This window comes from Jaculus jaculus, chromosome 1 (genome assembly GCF_020740685.1).
Source record: "Jaculus jaculus isolate mJacJac1 chromosome 1, mJacJac1.mat.Y.cur, whole genome shotgun sequence".
Classification (NCBI taxonomy): domain Eukaryota; kingdom Metazoa; phylum Chordata; class Mammalia; order Rodentia; family Dipodidae; genus Jaculus; species Jaculus jaculus.
Window position 1 is genome coordinate 143,147,062 of NC_059102.1, and position 14,373 is coordinate 143,161,434.

The 14,373-nt window shown below is 50.2% G+C and overlaps 1 protein-coding gene across 2 annotated transcripts in view; it reads left to right on the forward strand.

Annotated features, from left to right (window-relative positions):
• Ptpa (protein phosphatase 2 phosphatase activator) overlaps positions 1–13,916 on the forward strand; it is a 42,513-nt gene extending 28,597 nt beyond the window's left edge. The window contains exons 6-10 of one of the 2 annotated variants that reach the window (XM_004671773.2): positions 820–919; positions 1,652–1,776; positions 3,733–3,833; positions 8,622–8,729; positions 12,463–13,916. In XM_004671773.2, the coding sequence (XP_004671830.2) occupies positions 820–919; positions 1,652–1,776; positions 3,733–3,833; positions 8,622–8,729; positions 12,463–12,540 (512 nt within the window). In that variant the 3' untranslated portion in view covers positions 12,541–13,916. The remainder of the gene's footprint in view (positions 1–819; positions 920–1,651; positions 1,777–3,732; positions 3,834–8,621; positions 8,730–12,462) is intronic. The other variant, XM_045133839.1, reaches the window with a different exon arrangement.
• Positions 13,917–14,373: the final 457 nt, after the last annotated feature.

Consider the following 14,373-nt stretch of genomic DNA (forward strand, 5'->3'; position numbering starts at 1 on the left):
TCATATTAATGACTGTATATTTAATGTCTGTTATCTTCGATAGATCATAAGCTCTCCAAAGTCAGGTACTCATTTACCACTATCTTCCTAGTACTTCCCACATAGTAGGTTCTCAAATTGGGCAAAGTTACTGAATGATTTGAACCCATTAAATAAAATAGTATTGTCTGTTTAAGAAGCCAACATCCAGGCTGGAGAGGTAGCTTAGCCGCTGAACTGCTTGCCTGTGAAGGCTAAGAATCCAAGTTTAATTCACCAGTTCCCACATGAGCCAGATGCACAAGGTGTTGCATGTGTCATGGGTTCATTTGCAGTGGCTAGAGGCTCTGGTATGCCCGTTTTCTCCCTCCCCATCCCTCCCTCCTCTCTCCCTCCTTCTTTCTCTCTCTCTCCCTCCCTCCCTTCCTCCCTCCCTGTTTTTTTCTCTCTCAAGTAAATAAACTGGGCTGGAGGGATGGCTCAGCATTTAAAGCGCTTGCCTGCGAAGCCTAAAGACCTGGGTTCAATTCCCCAGAACCCACGTAAAGCCAGATGTACAATGTGGCATGTGTGCTAGAGGCACTGGTGCACATGCGCTCTTCTCGCGCTCTCTTCCTCTCTCTCTCTCTGAAGAAGCCAACATACTGGGCCTCTTAGGGGTAGAATTATAAATATATAGTACTGGTAGGTCTTGAAAGGACCTGGATCTTTCTGGTCTTTACAGGAAAGAGATCCTACTACCTCCACATTGGCTTTTCTCCTCAGAAGGGCTGGAGACTGAGAATAATCTCAGTTTTCTTTCTGGAAGACTGTGAATTTTAACTGTTTTTCTTCTCACAGGACACGAGGCCGCCTTTGCTGCTTTCCTCTGCTGTCTCTGCAAGATTGGGGTGCTCCGGGTAGACGACCAAGTAGCTATTGTCTTCAAGGTGTTCGACCGGTGAGGGAAAGGGGGTGTAGCAGGAGCAGGGGGCAAAAGAGTCTCTTGCAACAGTGGTGTGCTGGAGGAGTCTCCTGCAGCTCATAGTTCTTGTCCTAATCCAGCTCTGGCTGCATCCAAGACTCATCTCCCTCCAAGTAAACAAGGAAAGGAAATAGCATGTAATGACTCAGGTGTTCACCACATGGAGGCCCCATTATAAGTGCTTTACATATATCTCAGTTCATTTTTCCCACCTTATGAAGTAGCAGGTGTTGTTGCCCTCTTACAGAAGAGGAAACTGAGGCACAAAAGAAATCAGCTGTCTCCACTGAGTTCACACAGACTGCTAAAGTCAGGTAGGCAGGCTCTGCCCCTGCCCCATAGCCTGCTGGGCAGCAGTACCAGAGCACTGTGGTGTCCTGGTACCCAGGCATCCATACAACTCTGCAAGTGACTCAGATGCACAGCTTGAACAAATTAAAGGACCCAGGAGATGATCTCTTTGAACTTCACCAGTGGCCCCTTGAGGTTAGGGAAGGGAGGCTTCTGCCCATGGTCTTATAGGTTGTCAGAAGTTGGTGGCACTAAGCCACATTGCTGAGCCATGTTTTTCCCTTTTCCTGGCCAGAAGGTGATACTTGAGTGTGGCAGAAAGAATGAAGCTACATTGGTTTGCTTGTACTAGGGACACCTTGCTGCCTTGTGCCTGCTCAGGTCTGATTAAGACTCTTTCTGGCCCCTCCTGTGCAGGTACCTTGAGGTTATGCGGAAACTCCAGAAAACATACAGGATGGAACCTGCCGGCAGCCAGGGAGTGTGGGGCCTGGATGACTTTCAGTTTCTGCCCTTCATCTGGGGAAGTTCCCAGCTTATAGGTACAGGAAAGGTGGTGCTACCCATTTCTCTGCCCCTTTGTCCTTCCCCTTCCTTCCCTTCTTCCCTTCTTCCTGCTCAAGGCATACAGTGATAGTTTGTATACCAGGGCATTAGATGGGCTGTTTGGTGGAGGCTGTTTGCTTCCAACTTTCTGCTTCAAGCTCGTGTGGCTGGTTGGGGGAGGTGGAAGCTGAATGCTCTCAAGATAATGGAAAGTGACATGAGCTGGTACAGAATGAAATGGTGTGAAATGTACCCAGCTTCTGGCAGCAGCTGTAAGGTTTTGTGTTGAAAATCAGGGGCTCTCTTGATTTGGTGATCATTGTCATCTACTGTTACTATCGAACTCTATGCAAGAGGGGCCCATCAGTAAACTTGCCTGCCATTAAAGGCTGCGCTGTTGGCCTGATTCCTGTGTGGCTCACCCAGATGTGTGCTTTATGACACCGTCAACTTGGAAGTGGTTTTCCAGTTTGTCGGCAGTGTGGGATTGAACACTGGGCAGGGTTGGTGAATATCTCTGTTTTGACAGAATGAGCTGCCTACAGCATAATCCCGATACACAGTTGGTGGCTGACTTGCTTTGTCTTAGGCACTGTAGTGTCTCTGTTGATCACCCACAGTGACAGTAGGAAGTGTCTTTGCCAGGTACTTTGGAGTGCTGCTATGCACATGGTGATATCATTGTTTTGTGGCCCTCAACATCCTGAGGGTATGCTGTTCTCATCTCAGGTGCCCAGGTGAAGTTACACAGTGACAGACTGAGCTGGAGTTCAGTTCACTTTAGCCCTTTGTTGTCTGTGTGTAGTTTGTGGCTACAGTGTACAAGCACCATACAAGTGTGCTTCCACATGGAGGTGGTCAGCCGCTCATCCTGTCTTCCTGATGCAGTGAGAAAATACCAGTGTAACACAGCTTTACCATAACTTTATTTATTAGTTGTGTGTATAGGCACTCCAGGGTCTCTTGCCACTACAAATGAATTCCCATATTACATGGGTGTCATGGGGAATTGAACCAGGACTGGCAGGTTTTGCAAGCAAATACTTTTAACATCTAAGCCATCTTCCTAGCCCATAATTTGCTTTTTTAAAAATTTATTCTTATTTGAGAGGGGTGGGGGGAGAGAATGGGCACACCAGGGCCTCTAGCCACTGCTGACAAACTCAGACACATGTGCCACCTTGTGCATCTTGCCTACGTGGGACTTGGAGAATTGAACCTGGGTCCTTATGCTTCGCAGGCAAGTGCCTTAACTGCTAAGCCATCTCTCCAATCTCCATAACTTGTTTTGCATGTGCACATACTTGTGTAGTATGTGTGATATGTGTGTGGTGTGTTTGCAGATGCACATACCACATGTGCCTAGGTACAGAGGCTAGTGGAGAACATTGGTGTTCTTCCTCTCTCAGACTTCTGCTTTGTTCTGTTGAGACAGAATCTCACCGAGCCTGCAGCTGGCATTCCTCCTGCACCCTGACAGATTGGCGGACCAGTGAGTCCCATCTGTTCTTCTGTCTCCACCCCTCCATCCCCAAACAGGACTGGGGTTACAGGCTTGTTGGCCACACCAGGTTTTTTTTTTTTTTTTTTTTTTTTCCGAGGTAGGGTCTTGCTCTAGCCTTGGCTGACCAGGAATTCATTATGTACTCTCAGGGTGGCCTTGAACAGCCCTCCTACTTCTGCCTTCCTCTGCTAGGATTAAAGGTGTGTCCTACCATGCCCAGCTTTTGCTTTTTTTTTTTTTTTTTTTTTTTTAGGTAGGGTATTACTCTAGCTTAGGCTGACCTAGAAGTCACTGTGTTGTTTCAGGTTGTCCTCAAACTCAGATTCTCCTACCTCTACCTCCCTAGTGCTAGGATAAAAGTGCGGTGGGTGACGACTACACTGAGGCTGGTATACCTATATGATGTGAGGGCCTGGTTCTGAGCCCTGGGGCCTTTTGCTCTTCCCAGACCACCCATACCTGGAGCCCCGGCACTTTGTGGATGAAAAGGTCGTGAATGAGAACCACAAAGACTACATGTTCCTGGAATGTATCCTGTTCATCACTGAGGTGAGAAGGGGCACAGGAGCAGCTGTTGGTGACCTGTGGGCTCAGAATTGAGGCTGATGATGGCAGGGTGTTTTAGAGCAGTCAGAGGTGCTGCCCAAGGGCTGGCATTAGAGGTGAGTATTGAAAAGATGTCCCCCCCCCCCAAAAAAAAGTCCCACTAGGTCTGTCCTGAAAGGATTAGCCAGCATCTCCCTGTCCAAATCTTGGTTTTCACCTGGCACCTGGATTCCACAGGACAAATTGTTTCTTTGTTTTGTTTTGGTTTGGTTTGGTTTTTTGAGAGTGTTTTACTCTGTTGCCAAGACTGGCCTCAGACTCTCTGCAGTCTTCCTGCCTCAGCCTCCTGAGTGCTAGAATTCCAGGCATGAGCCATTACACTTGGCTACTGCAGGCCTCTTGAGCTAAGGGACTAATAAGACTCAATCACTGGCTAGACTTGGTGACCCAGTGCAGCAGGTCTGAAGAGGTGGTGGCATCTTCTCAATGGGGTCTTTGAGGTCTATAGAGCCATATGCTTATAAATGTGCAAACTGAAATCACTGGAGGAGTGGGAATGACTTGAGTTAATGGATCTTCAGCTAAATAGAAACCTCAGTCAGTGCCTGGCAAAGTGCAGTGGCAGTGTTCTCCCCAGCCCACCAGTAGGCATGTTAACTGGAAACTCTTGTCCTGTAAGACCCTGTGGTGTGACATGGTCCTGGGCTGGAGAAGTGTCTTAACAGTTAAGGTGCTTGCCTGAGAAGCCTAAGAACCCATGTTTCATCTCATGTTACCCAGATGCAAAAAGGTGAAACAAGTTCAAGGTTGCACATGTCCACTAGGTGGTGCAAGTGTCTGAAGTTTTGATTTCAGTGGCTGAAGCCCTGGTGCACCAATTCTCTCTCTGTTTCTCACATGCTCTCTAAAAAATAAATAAAATTTTTAAAAAGCATGTGCTTGAGCCTACTCCAGCTTTCTGAATCACAGTCTTATGGCCAGGAGCAGTTCTGGGGACCCACATACAAGGGTCTTGCTTCCAGAAGAGTTGGAGCTTCTCATTTTCCCTACCCTATACTTATAAAATAGCCACTCCACATTTGCAAAGGACATCCTAAGTCTGCTAATAGGGAAACAATCCTTGGATTCATTCTTTTCCCCCAGCCTAGCCTTCATGTCTGTTCTCGGGCGGTACACTGTGGACTTCTGCTTGCCTTGGCTCCAGGCTCCCCTGGTCAGCATTCGACTAAGGCTTCTGCCAAACTCCAGGGGCCAGAGGGGAATGACACATTTTTTCCAAGTCAGCAAATGGGGCTGGGAATGACAGCTAGGCCGCTACTGCTTCGTACTTGGAGATCTGCTGCCTTCAGCATTGTAGCGGCTGAGCTCAAGGTTGGGAGGACGCGAGGGCAGCCTGGCTTGCCGCCTTGAAAGAAGCCACACACAGCTCCCTTCAGAGTGGAGTGTGAGGGGCTGTGGAGCCTCAGGAGGCTGAGATGAGATGGAGGAGTAAGGGTGGGAAGAGCAGTACAGATTCTGCAGAGCTTGCTGCTTGAAACCTAAAGACTAAGCTGGATTTGCTCCCTCTGGTGGCTGGCCAAGCCCCTACGTCCCTGTCAGTAATTCCAACAAGAAGGCAGGCATGGCTGGGTTTCAGAGACTGGGAAATGATTTTAAGAGTTGATGTGTTTGTGCTTGTATAAAACTAAAAATTTTTCCCGAAGTTTGGGACCCGGGTCCTCTGCTAGAAGATAGCCAAAAGTAGCCACAAGATGGTGCTATAGTTACACTGAAGTCAGATTTTTTTTTTTTAAAGTAATATTGAGAGGTAGGAACTTGGTGTGTGGTGGGGGGAGGGGGTAGTTTTGTTTGTTCTGCACCTTCCCTGCAAGGACTGATTTTCACATTGGTTCCAGGCTCTGGGGCATGGTGTTAAGCACTGGTTGCTAGGAGCTGCTGAAGCAAGGGCTGAGTGGTTTCTGTTATTCTTGAGCCCTTCGGCCTGAGAGCAGTGGGCAGTGTTTTGCATCCTTTGGTCAGTAGTGAGAGAGGCCTTGTTTCTCTCCACCCCAGACCGTGGGGCTCAGAAATCTGGAGGCCTGGACACAATTTTGGGCTGATGTTGCTTTTGGAAAACTGGAAATCCTTAAGGACTGGTGTGTAACTAGGGTATTGAAGAAAAAAAAAAAGGGAAGTTGAGAAATGAACTGTGCTACTCTTCCTGGGTATTGTGCCTGGACTGCCTGAGCAAGGGAGCCCACCTTGCAAGGCTCCTTCTGCTTAGGGAAATACTGCCCTGGCTCCTTTAAGAGCCTAAGGCAGGCAGGAAAAGAATTTCAGTTTCAATCTGGCTTCTAAATTTGGAGTTTTGGGAAGGGAGGGATCAGATTTCAGCTGGAAGGGAAGGAGCTGACAGGAAGGCGCTGTGCAGAGCCTCCCCCACCCCCGCCCATCCCCCTCAGTTACTGACAGAGGAACCATTTACAAAAGGCCGATTCTCTGGGGAGTGGAGAGGCAGGAACGCAGCGTCTGTGAGTAATTTCCTGCTCAATATGGCTGCTCTGACTCACACGATTCCCCTGGGGTCACTGCGGGACTGCAGCTTGCTTGCTTGCTTGCTTGTTCTTGTTCTTTCTCTTCTCCCTTTGTGGCTAGAATGAGCTAGATTTTTTTTTTTCTTTCTCGCTCCCAATTCCTTTTTTCTTCTGGTCTGTTTTTCTTTCCCAGAGTTGCAATCTCCTTCAGAAGGACTTAGGGAGACCTGAAACACCGAAGGCCTAGGGGTGAGGTGCAGCCCCTCCAGAGATACAGACCTTTGTCTTTCTGATGGAGCCAAAGGCCACTGGACTTCACTATGCAGACAGACCTTTGAGGGCGTGTCTCTCATGTCCCTTGGCCCTGGTGGGTGAGACTGGCCCCGGAGGCAGAGTACTGGTTTGATTGGCTTCATTCAGATCCTTTGCTGATGAGGACCTGGAGCTGCTGCTGTGTGATAAAGGCACTGTGGTTTGCTCAGAACTGCATCCAGAGGGTGATGCTGTTCACATCTCCAGTGATTCTTGAGTCTCTGTCTGCAAGTGTACAACATGGGGAGCAAATATTCTGGGTTGAAGTCTTAGGTAGGAGAGCACTCGGGACAAGGTGAAGGCCCTGTAGGTTTGTGTGCCTCTGGTCATATGAAGGGAAGGTCCAACCAAAGCCTGGCAGGGACCAGAGTGGGCTTTATGAGCCTAGTTTCCTCAACCCTGCATGGAGGTCTGAGACAAGCTGTCTCTGGGGACATGGGCCAGGGGAGGGAGATGATAAGAATAAAACGGCAGCTTTTTCTTTCTTTTGTTCTTTTTTGTTTTTTTCAAGGTAGGGTCTCACTCTAGCCCAAGCTGGCCTGGAATTCACTCTGTAGTCTCAGGGTGGCCTCGAACTCACGGCGATCCTCCTACCTCTGCCTCCCTAGTGCTGGGATTAAAGATGTGTGCCACCATGCCTAGCTCGTCTTTTTTTTTTTTTTGCTTGTCTTTTTTTTTTAAAGGTCAGGGTCTCACTGTAACTTTGGCTGGCTTTGAACCCATGGCAATCCTCCTACCTCAGCCTCCCTAGTGGTAGGATTATAATACTGCATTACATTATTTTAGTCACCACACCCGGCCAGATGGTAGCTTTTTCTCATTTAGATCTGGAAGTTGCCCTCTTTGGAGAAGAGACCTGTAGGGATGAGCCACTAGCCGTACCTCCGAGGTGTGTGGTCCTTGGGACCATTATGGAGATGATGTTCTACTAGACAGAGTTTGGGTTTATCTTTTCACACTGGAATAATACCCCCTCCTCAGTTTTCATGCACAGCTTCTGGAACCTTCGAACAGAGTCAAAGTCTCTGCTTTCTTGCCAGACTCAGCTGCCTTGCTTTTCAGTGTTTCTTTAGCTTGGGGCCAGTGCTGATCCCTGATCCCTGTTTCCCAACATAACTGCTGTCTGCAGGCTGGGAAGGTAGCGAGGAGGGCATTGTGAACTGTGTGGTTAATAAATACAAACATGCCGGCCTTGCGGTATCATTGGAGGAATACACGCAGGACACACACTTCCGTCTCCTGGTGCCGTGGTTTCTGATGTCATGGGAACTGTACTGGTCTCATTGCAGAATGTTTCTCTTCCTTCCTGGAAGGTCAGACTTGAGCAAGAAAAGGGGCAGCAATGGACTGTCTGTACTTTTGCTGGTCTTGTTGCTGTGGTGGTTATCTCTTCCCTCCACCTGGCCTGGCTAGCTTCCTAAACAGGTGCTCCTCCCCCACCTGCTGCTGGTAGCCTGGCTCCTGTCTTCCCTCTTTTCTTCCCTTCTCCTGCCCACCATGCAAAAGGTTACCTGATGTCTATGCTTGGTCGGACTAACAGGGTTTTCCAAAGCACCTCTCCTGACCTTCTAGCTCTGCCTGGCAGGTTCAGACCAAGTTCCCTGCAGGGTGGGAAAAGGAGGGAAGGCTGCTACTGTTATCTGGATGGAATATATCTTGCTCTGGAAAGGTACCTAGAGAGCTTATAGGGGCCACATCAGGAACCTGGGTGGAGATCTCATTTTCCTGTGGCTGCTAAATTTGGTGGATGGTAGGATTGGAGTCCCAGTTTGGCTATGGTAGAAAGAGAGGAGTGTGTGGGGAATGTGGATGGACAACACAGACTGTTTGTCCAGCAGTCCTTGAAGGCCAAGGGGACCTTCATCTGTCTTTGGCACCTATTTGTGTGCATGCATGTGCTGCAGGGAAGCAGGGTTGGACTTCCAGATGGTTCCTGCCTCTCCAGCTCCTGAACCTTCTTTTCCAGATGAAGACTGGTCCATTTGCAGAACACTCCAATCAACTCTGGAACATCAGTGCTGTGCCCTCCTGGTCCAAAGTGAACCAGGGTCTCATCCGCATGTATAAGGCAGAGGTGAGTAGGGGCTGGCCAGCATGCCTACTCCTCTGCTGTCTCACTAGGTCCTGGAGGCAGGGACCAAGCAGAAAGTGTGGGTTAAGGACTATTGCTTCCCAACTACACTATTTGGCTGTGACCAGTCCCTGTGACACTTGGGACCTCAGAATCTCCCACTTGGCAGAATGGTAGTCACAAAAGCCCTAGGTGGAGGCCCAGCATAGCTCAAAGGAGTTGGAGCTCTCTTCCCACCTATCCAGTGGCCAGAGGTGTCTTGAAGCACAGGCAACTTAAGTGTCTCTCCTAAGGTGACCAGGGCATCCTTGGGGTGAGTGAGATGGTATAGAACAGCATCCAAAATTGGCTCTCAAGACCATAACGTGGCTTCTGTTGAGGGGAAGATGCAGGAAGAGGTGGGCACTGTCATTAATTTTTTTTTTAAATTTATTTATTTACTTAACAGAAAGAGGGATATATAGAGAGAATGGGCATGCCAGGGATGAACTCCAGACGCCGTGTGCCCCTTGTGCATCTGGCTAATGTGGGTCCTGGGGAATTGAACGTGGGTCCTTTGGCTTTGCAGGCACATGCCTTAACCGCTGAGCCAGGCCTCTAGTCCCTGACTTTTTTTTTTTTTTTTTGAGGTAGGGTTTCACTCTAGTCCAGGCTGACCTGGAATTCACTATGTACTCTCAAGCTGGCCTTGAACTCACGGTGACCCTCCTACCATTGCCTTCTGAGTGCTGGGAGTAAAGGCATGTGCCACCACGCCTGGCTGGGCACTGACATTTTTAATGACCATTTCAGGTGCTTGCGAAGGATGCCGATGGTCTTCCCTGCTGTATGCTCATAAATTTGCAGCTGGGCGGAGCCTTGGGTCCCAGAGCTCCCCCTATTGGGAAGTGCCTGTCCTTTACATGGCCTCCTTTCTGTTCCCTGGTATGGCCCTCCCAGCTCAGGAGGTAACAGGCTTTTTCTTTTGCAGAAAGGGAGGGGGGTATTTTTCTACCTTGTTCCATGTCTTGAACACACTAATTCTGGAATTGCTTAACTTTGATCTCCATGTGTAGTCCCCTCCTGGAGCCATGAGTACTAAAAGTGTGTCCTTGACAGACCCTCCCCCTACCACCCTGGCTAGTTAATGGTCTCAGATATTGTCCTATGCCTGCTTAGCTACCCTTCTTGGCCATCATTCCTTCTCTTCTGGGAAGGAACCTGCTTCATGGTAACTAAGCCTTCTTCATCCATCAGCAGAGACAGGACAACATGGAAAGGGGGTAAGGAGGCCAGCAGGATTTCATTGCACAAATGCTTCCAGTTGGTCTGGTTTTCTCTGCTTGGCCATGAAGGAGTTAACAGTTCATGAATTGACTGGTGGCATGGCCTGCTCTGCTCTCCTTCCGCCCTCTCCTCTGAATCCCCTTCCTCTGGACTTCACATCCTGTGTTTAGGCTCCAGTCCACATACCTCTCTAATGTGAGAGGCTGGGGCTGCCCAGGCTCCTTCCGGCTCTCCATTCCAGCCCTAGCACCAGGGCACTGGCCTTCACAGCCCTGTTCCTCCTGGACCCGCAATGGGTGATGTGTGACCAGTTGCCACCCTGATGGGTCCTCCCTACTGCTAGAGTGTATAGCTAGCTGCCTCCCTGCTTAGAACATTAAATACTATACTGAGTGGCTCTAAACCTGTCTTGATCCAGTGCTCCTAAGGGCAGAAGCTGCAAGTAGACAGGCTAAGGGAAGGAACAAATTCAGATTAAAAATGGTTACACAGTAACAGATCCAGCCAGTCTTGGCCTAAACGTGGTTGCTGGATATGTCTGCAGTTGCTGACTGCAAGGAGGAGGCAGCTGAAGCCTGACATTTAAAGCTCTGGTGCACACAGGTTGTTGGGGAGCTTACTGCCTCTGAATGCTGTGCCAGGCCAGACTTCTGTATAGGAGAATGCTAGGACTTGAGTGACTAGTTTGAGGACCCCAGGTCTTTGTAGTGTGCTGTTCTCACTAATAACCTATCTCTGGTCTGAGAATTGTGAAGTTTTAAGCCCTGCACAGAGGTTCCAGGAAAGGACTTATTTTTTCAGCTTGTTCTCAATCCCCAGGGAGGACCATTGAGGCCCACTAGTCTTAAAGTACAGAAAAGATTTAACAGGACCCCAGCCTTTGGCTAGAGTTAGCTGTTGGAGGGGAATAGGCACTCTGAGCTGTCACAGGGGACTCATCAGGCTTAGCACTAGATGGCCTCAGGATATTGGACTAACTGTATCTCCACTTTACCTATTTTTTGAGGAGAAGAATCAGGGACTTTGAGGGCTTTGTGTGGTAGAACTCTTCTCCCCTGGAGTCTCTTACCATGCCTGAGGACTCTCACCATGTGGCCTGCTTCCCCAGGGTCACAGACCACAGTAGGCCTGTGCCTTGTGCAGAGGGTCAGGAGGTGACAAGCTGAGTCTATGTCCTGCCTATATGCAAGGCTAGCTAGCAGTCTAGCTGGAAGAAAGTCTTGGCTGGAGGCTCCTGTTGCCTTAGGGCCATGGGTTTCCCTGCCCCTGCAGCTTCTGTCCAGCCAGCCCTGGCCTCTCTTGTGGCCAGAGTGGTAACAACTTCTACACCTGCCCTCCTTCCAGTCCACCCCCGTAGTTGCCTTTGTGGCTTCTGTGAGCTAGAAGGTTGACCTTTGACCCTTTCTGGAATTCCAGGGCCTGTGGGGGGTTGCTTTCCAAACTCCCACCACTTCCTGATGACATAAGCACCATGGCAGCTGCTTTGCCTCAGGCCTGGACATGCACCTCCTCCCCCAGGGACCACCTCCAGCTGCCTGCTCCCCACTTTTTCTGCTCAGGCCTCAGCTGTGGCCTGAGGCTGTGTTCCTCACACCACACCTAGCCTGGTCTCCTTGTGGTCTTGAGGACCACTTCCTCCATGTATGTCCCTTAACCTGCTTCTGCAGCTGGTTTTGAAATTGAGGGAAGCTGGCCATCAGGATACCCTTTTGTCTCTCTTAAGTTAGCAGTGGAGATCAAGCCAGAGCAAGGCCCTCATTTCCTAAGGCCATACATCTTGTTCCCCACAGTCCTCAGGTGCCAAGCACATCATTTTGTCAGTGTAGCAGATCCCATTTCACTATCTAGAGAGGAGGGAGCCTGTGACAGAGTCTGTGCAGGCAAGGAAGGGTGGGCACAGGGCTCTAGGCCCTGGATTTGGCTCCCTGTAAACAACTAGACAAAGCCAGCTTCAGTTTCTGTGGTGAGGCCTGATTGGGGTTGTGCTCACGCCCTGCCCCGGCATCAGGGCTGCTGCGAATTGCCAGTAGGGGGATGTCCATTGGTTTCCACTGTTTTACTCTAAAGTGCCAAGATGCCTTTTTCAGTGTAGAGAACTGAAAACTGGAGAAAAGAGCCCTGGCCTCCTCTCAGACTGTGTTCAGAGGTCCCCACACCTCCAGGATTGGGGTAGGATGGTGATCGCTTCTCTTGGCCGTCTTCTGCCTCTGGTACAGCTTGGCTGACTGTCTTGGCTTCTACTATGGGGTTGGACTCGCCCCATAGCTGTGGGCCTGCTGTGCTGTGTGCACATCTTTGCCTAGGAGGGGTGGGGGGACCGGAACAACAGACAGATACCACCCTTGAAAGTAGTAAGAATAGCCCCAGACCGGCCTACTTGAGCCCTGGGTAAGATATGCTGTGGAAGTGGCTCCAGTCTGTCTGGGACCTAAGGGTAGGCCTCACCTCCCTGGTCTCCTTCTTTCCTCAGTGCCTGGAGAAGTTTCCTGTGATCCAGCACTTCAAGTTTGGGAGCCTGCTGCCCATCCATCCTGTCACATCTGGCTAGGAGGGGCTGAGCCATCAGAGCTACCCAGGCCAGGTTCCTGTGCCCTCTCTGACCTGACAACCCACCCACCCTTTCTCTGTTCTTTCTGTTTGATGAGAGGCTGTTTAATGGGGTGGTGTAGGGTGGGGTGGTGAGACTGAAGGGTTTGAGTGAGTTGGGAGAAGTGACCAAAGTGGCCAGTTTCTGACTGTCCTTCTCGTGGGCAGATACGAAAGGGACTGGGTCCCAGTCCTAGGCACCCCACCCCTTTTCCTGGCCCTTCCCACCCTCCTCTCCTGCCCAGTCCCTGTTGAGACCAGGGCATCTTGCTGTTTCCTTTGCTTTTCCTCCTTGTCCCAGTGATGCCTTGCTAAGGGTCAGGGTTTCTGCTCCTCCAGGGGTGGGTCAGTTTCCCAAGCCATGTTCCAGTGGGTGTGAGGCTGGTGGTAGCTATGGGGAGGGTCAATGTGGGGTGGAGGCATAGGGGTTAGTGAAGGGGCTGTGGCTGTTGGGGCTGGCCCTCTCAAAGTGTCTCCCTAGGTCCCTAGGGGACCTGTACCCAGACCCTCATCCTGTCTTATTCCCTGGCCCTTGGCTTTGCCAGGTTTTTCTGGCCATTGCCACACCTTCTCCCTACTTCCCAGGGATAGTCTAAGCTCTAAAAACTGCCCTTTGGGTAGTCCTTGGGCTCCTGGAAGAGCTCATCTGACTGGGTGGGGGCTGTCTTTCCAGAACTGTCCCTAGCAAGCAGAGGATGTGAGACACTCAGGGAGGTCCTGGGGTCATGGTATCTGTAGAGAGAGCCTGGTTTCCTCCAGACAGTCTCAGGCCAGGACACTGCTGCTACCTCCTTGCCGCTTCCAACTTCATTTGAGGCTGAGGCCTGCTGCTCTGCTCTGTTAGTGCAGCTGGTGTGGGAGAGCAGGGGAGGCAGCAGCCCCCTACTCCCTTCTCCCACCTCCCTTTATAGGCTGAGGTAAGTGACACCCCCCTCCCCCCCCCCCCACCTCAGCATAGACTCTTAAGCATGGGCTAGGCTCCTGGTCATAGCTCATCAGTACCAGTGTTTTTTTAGTGCTATCGCTAGGCTGGTGCCTGCAGATTCCTCTGTTCCACCCAGGCCTGTCCTCCACTGTCCCCTTCTGTGTCTGGGTCCACAGAACCTTTGGGCAGAGGGTACTAAGAAGCACAACCGAGGGGCTTAAGCCAGGGACTGGCAATGGTCTGGGCAAAACTGGGACAGGAGCCATCAGAGTCAGATAGTTTTCCGAGTGGCCCAGCATCAGCCTCCCTCCCAGGGCCAAACCATAGCCATCCTGGCTCCACCCATGCCCCTGGGCCCCAAGCCCTGCGCCTTCATTGCTGTACAGATTAAAGCCTCTGTTTTGCACCTGTAACCTGTGTAAGATGCATTTTTTCCTGACATGTATGAATGACATCCCCAGCAGGTCCTCTTTACTGAGGCCATGTGTCTGGAGGTGTTTGTTTGGCTTGTCTTTCCTGGGAGGGAGTAGGATACATGACAGTGACTGGGGCAGAGACATGGATTCAGGGCACCCAACACACCCCCCCACCACCACCTTTAATGGTATGTAATAATAGGAGCTGGGTTTTTTTTTAACTTAAATTTTTTTGTTGACAGTGACCATAATTATAGATATATATGATAATTCACTTTCCCCTTCACAAATCCACTCTCCAACATATCCCCTCCCTCTTTTCTTTCTTTTTTGTTTGTTTTTTGAGGTAGGGTTTCACTCTAGCCCAGGCTGACTTGGAATTCATTATATAGTCTTAGGGTGGCCTTGAACTCACAGCAGTCCTCCTACCTCTGCCTTCTAAGTGCTGGCCTCC